The 4,170-nt window shown below is 61.8% G+C and overlaps 1 protein-coding gene across 1 annotated transcript in view; it reads right to left on the bottom strand.

Moving 5' to 3' along the window:
* Positions 1–899: 899 nt before the first annotated feature.
* The window catches only part of SRRM3 (serine/arginine repetitive matrix 3), a 31,802-nt gene continuing 28,531 nt past the window's right edge, over positions 900–4,170 (bottom strand). Inside the window, 4 exon segments of the mRNA XM_024745286.1 lie at positions 900–2,349; positions 3,609–3,641; positions 3,643–3,688; positions 4,073–4,167. Coding sequence (XP_024601054.1) covers positions 2,026–2,349; positions 3,609–3,641; positions 3,643–3,688; positions 4,073–4,167 — 498 coding nt within the window. The 3' untranslated portion in view covers positions 900–2,025.

A 4,170-nucleotide genomic window follows, 5' to 3' on the forward strand; every position in this document is an offset into this window, starting at 1 on the left:
GAGGAGGAAGAGGAGAGTGTGTGCATTTGTTTCGGTCTCTATAAAAGAAAGAAATCCAGGGCTTCCCTGGTGGCACAGTGGTTGAGAGTCCGCCTGTCCATGCAGGGGACACGGGTTTGTGCCCCGGTCCGGGAAGATCCCACATGCCGTGGAGCGGCTGGGCCCGTGAGCCATGGCCGCTGAGCCTGCACGTCCGGAGCCTGTGCTCCGCAACGGGAGAGGCCACAGCAATGAGAGGCCCGCGTACCGCAAAAAAGAAAGAAATACAGTGTGAATAGCTATTAAAAAGTAAAAAGCCACACCAAGCTCTCCCTTTCCAATCCCCATCCTAGCACCCATCCGGGGCTGGACACATGGTGTTTTCTTTTAAGTGGCCACTTATGACTCGCTCTATGGCAGGCCCTGTGCCGGGCATTCTTAGGACAACATCCCCTTTCGGCTTCCTCACAGTCCCGCGTGGAGCCTGGATTCACAGCCGGCGTTGCTCTGCGCTGTGTTCCAGCGGTTCTGAACACTCCACTGCTATGGAGGGTCCTGCACGTGGGCCTGTCCTATCCCCTGTTCACTGCTGAAGCAAGGCTGGGTGTCTGGGCGTCGGGTGGAATGGGGGTATTCAAAGCCCACAGGGCCTCCCGGCTAGGGAGAACGCCTTTCTGGGTCCCTGTTTTTCTCCCCACCAAGCTGCAGGCTCCACAGACTCATGCGTGGAGACACGAGGTGGGTGTGCTGGGTCCTGGTCCCTTGGTGCCAGCTCTTCTCCTGATCCCGAGGAGTCTGAGTCCCTCTCATTTCTCAGAGGCAAGAACCCCAGGACCCTCTGCCTTCCCCACACTCCCCAGGTACCCAAATCCACAGAGGCCTGGTCTCACCACCTGCCATCCGGGCACCAAGTGTTTTATTAGAGTCCAATTTTTATCCGCACCGCGGAGAAGGAGGGGGAAACAGAGAGGGGGAACCCGGACCAGACCCCAGACCCCTCCCCCCACTGGAGCCCAGGGCATCTGCCCTGTTGGGCCAAGGAAGACTTCATGAGATCCCTGAGGGCCCCGGGAGGAGGGGGCTGGGAGCAGCAGTAGAGGGCTGGGAGCCGCTGCTTCCCCATCCATGCCCCAGGCCAAGGCCCTCCGTCTAGATTCTACCCTTTCTTCGAAGGGGTGTAGCGCCCCTCTCTGGAAGAGGAGGAGGAAGTGCTCCCTTTGGCTCCCTGCTCCCTTGGGCAGCCCCAAAGGGCACGTCACCCTAGGCCTGCTGCCATCCGGCCCAGGTCCCAGCCACTGGGCACACCGGGGCTCCCCGAGGCCGCTCAGTCAGCTGACTGTATTGCTCTTCCCCTCACAGGCTCCTCCTCCGTCTACCGCTTCTCCCTTCCACCTCCTGACCCGAACCCCTTTTGATCATAGGGTCAGATGCAGCTGTGGTCTGTATATCCCACTTCTCGTCATGCAGAAGGCCTGGCTGGTGTGGCCTCGGCCCAGGGCACGGGGCAAGGGCTGGAGGGGAGAGCCTGGGCTGGAGAGGTGCGACCAAGGGTGAGCTCCCTGGCCCCTCAGGCTGGGGCTTAGGGGCCCACCCAGTCTGGGCACTCCTGGGCCAGGGGAGGCATCTGGGGAGGCTCTGGGGCCAGCCTCCAGCCCTCAGCCAGGGTCCTCCTGCAGCCGGCTTGAAGGAAGTGGTTCCTCGGCCTGGATGGTGGTGCACCAAGGGTCAGGCCATACTTCCTCCTGTCTAACTTAGCTCCGGCTTGCTGTCCCATCTCCGTGTCCGCCCAGTGGTAGAGAGGAGCTGAGGGTCCTATGGAGTGGCAGGGGAGGCTCCCAGGTCTGGCACCGTCAAAGGTGTCCCTGGGTCCACTGAGCTGAGGTCCCCAGCCTGGTGAGCTGGCATCAAGCAGGAAGCGGGGCAGGGTGGTCCCTGTGTTCGAAACGGCTCTTGTTCCCTGGCCATGGTGGGCGAGCGGGACGTGAGGGCGGGGGCCCCCTAGAAGCAGCAGAATCCAGATCCTCTTTGTCTTCAGGGCCCTCGCCCTCAAGGTCTTCCCTGGACCTGGGACCTCCTTGTAGCAGTGGGATGCAGGCCCCCTGCAGCTCCTGGGTCCTGACCCCTCGCCTCTCCCTGTGCCAGGGGGCACGAAACTGGGTCTGCGGGGCTCAGAAGCCCCCGCTCTCTGAGCTGCTCCGGCTGTGGTCGCTGGGACTGGGGGTCCTGGAAGGGCTGCGGGTCCGACTGCGGCTGCTGTAGCTGCCATGGCTGTGGCCAGGGCTGGGGCTCCGGCTTGAGTAGTCGCTGCTCACGCAGCTGGAGGAGGACGAGGGGCTGGGCCGGTAGTAGGGGATGGGACGCTTTCGGGCACTGCCGGGAGGGAAGAGCTGATTACAGGCCAGCCAAGGCCCTGATCTGTGCCAGTCCTGGGCCCTCACTCAGGCCCTGAGCCCCTCCCCAGCAGTGGCCAGGGCTTCCCCGCCTCAGTTTCCCCTGAGCCTTGACCTTGGAATTGTCCCCACCTCCACCCCTGCCCCAGCAAGACTGGACATGCAGTGGTCCAATTTCATGTTGATCACTTTGTTTTTCCTCACTTGTCTGCAGGGAAAGGGGACCACGTCTCTGCTTGACCGGAGTAGGTGCTCAATAAAAAATCCTCACTTGTCTGCAGGGAAAGGGGACCACGTCTCTGCTTGACCGGAGTAGGTGCTCAATAAAAAATCCTCACTTGTCTGCAGGGAAAGGGGACCACGTCTCTGCTTGACCGGAGTAGGTGCTCAATAAAAATATGTTGAATAAATGCAACTTTTAAGCCAAGCTAAGCAGTGGCTTCTGTGCATGGGAGGGTTTGTGAATATGGCCCATTCCTGCTTCTTTGTTCCCCACAGGACGGAGGATATTGGTTCTCAGGTCACTCAGAGGGCACAAAAGGAGCCCCCTGGCCACTGCTGCCCATGCCCAAGGCCCTGGCCCAGGCCTGCCGGCCCCCACTCCTTACTCAGCTACCTCCCGCTGGCCCAGAGTTAGTTTGAAGCCAGGAGACTGTGTCCCAGAGAAAAGAAAACAGAGTTAAGGGGGCGACAATGCCCCATTGCGTGGGGTTAATTCTGAGGAAGAAAACAGGTGTATGTTAGTGGGAGGAGGAGGCAGCCTGGGAGGGGCTGAAGGGGGTGCCAGGTGGAAGGTGTGGAGGCTGTCTTAGGACCCCCTGCTTATGGGGGTATCTGGCGGGGGGGTGTCCCAAGCCTGGCAGCCTGTCCTCTAGCTCTGATGTGAGAACTGAGGCCCGGAGAGGCACGCTGATCTCCCATGGCTGCCCAGCAAGGCCAGGGCAGAGCTGGGTTCAGAATTTTGCCTGTGGCCCTCTACCCCATGTCGGGGATCTAGGGCTGCAGGGTGATTTCCACAAATGCAGACCATCATCTCACCTGGAGACCCAGGCCCAGACCCTCCAGTCCCGGCAGACTGTGTGGGCAAAGCAGGAGGGACCGATTCCCCTCACAGCTGCCCCAGAGACCAGACTGCCGGTGCCCCCTCCTCCAAATTCCCCAGGGGACTGGGAAGTGAGCAGAGAGCTTAGTGAGAAAAGGAGAGGCAGACAGACAGCCGAACAGAGCCAGTCAGCTCACATGGACATCTCCCCTGCAGCCTGTGGAGAGGGGGTCCACCCGGCCCCCAGGCTGGCCACAGGCCACTCAGCAGGCTGGACCTTGAGATGAAGGAGAAAAGGACACATCATTGCCAGGAGATGAATGTGGGGAGGGAAGGAGGAGGGAGGGGCTCCAAGAGGGATGGCTGGAATCTTCCAGAGCTGAACTGCTTGCCTGCTGCTGTACCCAGACCCCAGAACCAAGCCCCTCCCCTCCATGGCCCTCAGGACGCTTCCCTTCTGGAGGCCTCCCTCCCCGCAGTGAGCCTGCACCTCTGCCTCTCGGGTCCCAACCCCTCCCCAGCACCTCAGTCCTAGCCTGAGCGCCCTCTTCCCTCTCCCAACCCTCACCTTCTCTCCTTCGGCGCCCTCCCCTCCCCGCACCAGGTGCGGTTGGTCGAGGACCCCCAAGGTCCCCGTGGCCCGGCCCCGGCCCTTCCGTACCTGGTGATGCGCCGCGGCTCCATGAAGCTGGGTGAGTCCCGGCGCCGCTTGCGGATGGGCGAGTAGCTGCGGGAGCGGCGCCGGGCGCGGGCGGCCTC

The sequence above is a fragment of the Neophocaena asiaeorientalis genome, unplaced genomic scaffold (genome assembly GCF_003031525.2).
Source record: "Neophocaena asiaeorientalis asiaeorientalis breed wild unplaced genomic scaffold, Neophocaena_asiaeorientalis_V1.1 scaffold461, whole genome shotgun sequence".
Classification (NCBI taxonomy): Eukaryota; Metazoa; Chordata; class Mammalia; order Artiodactyla; family Phocoenidae; genus Neophocaena; species Neophocaena asiaeorientalis.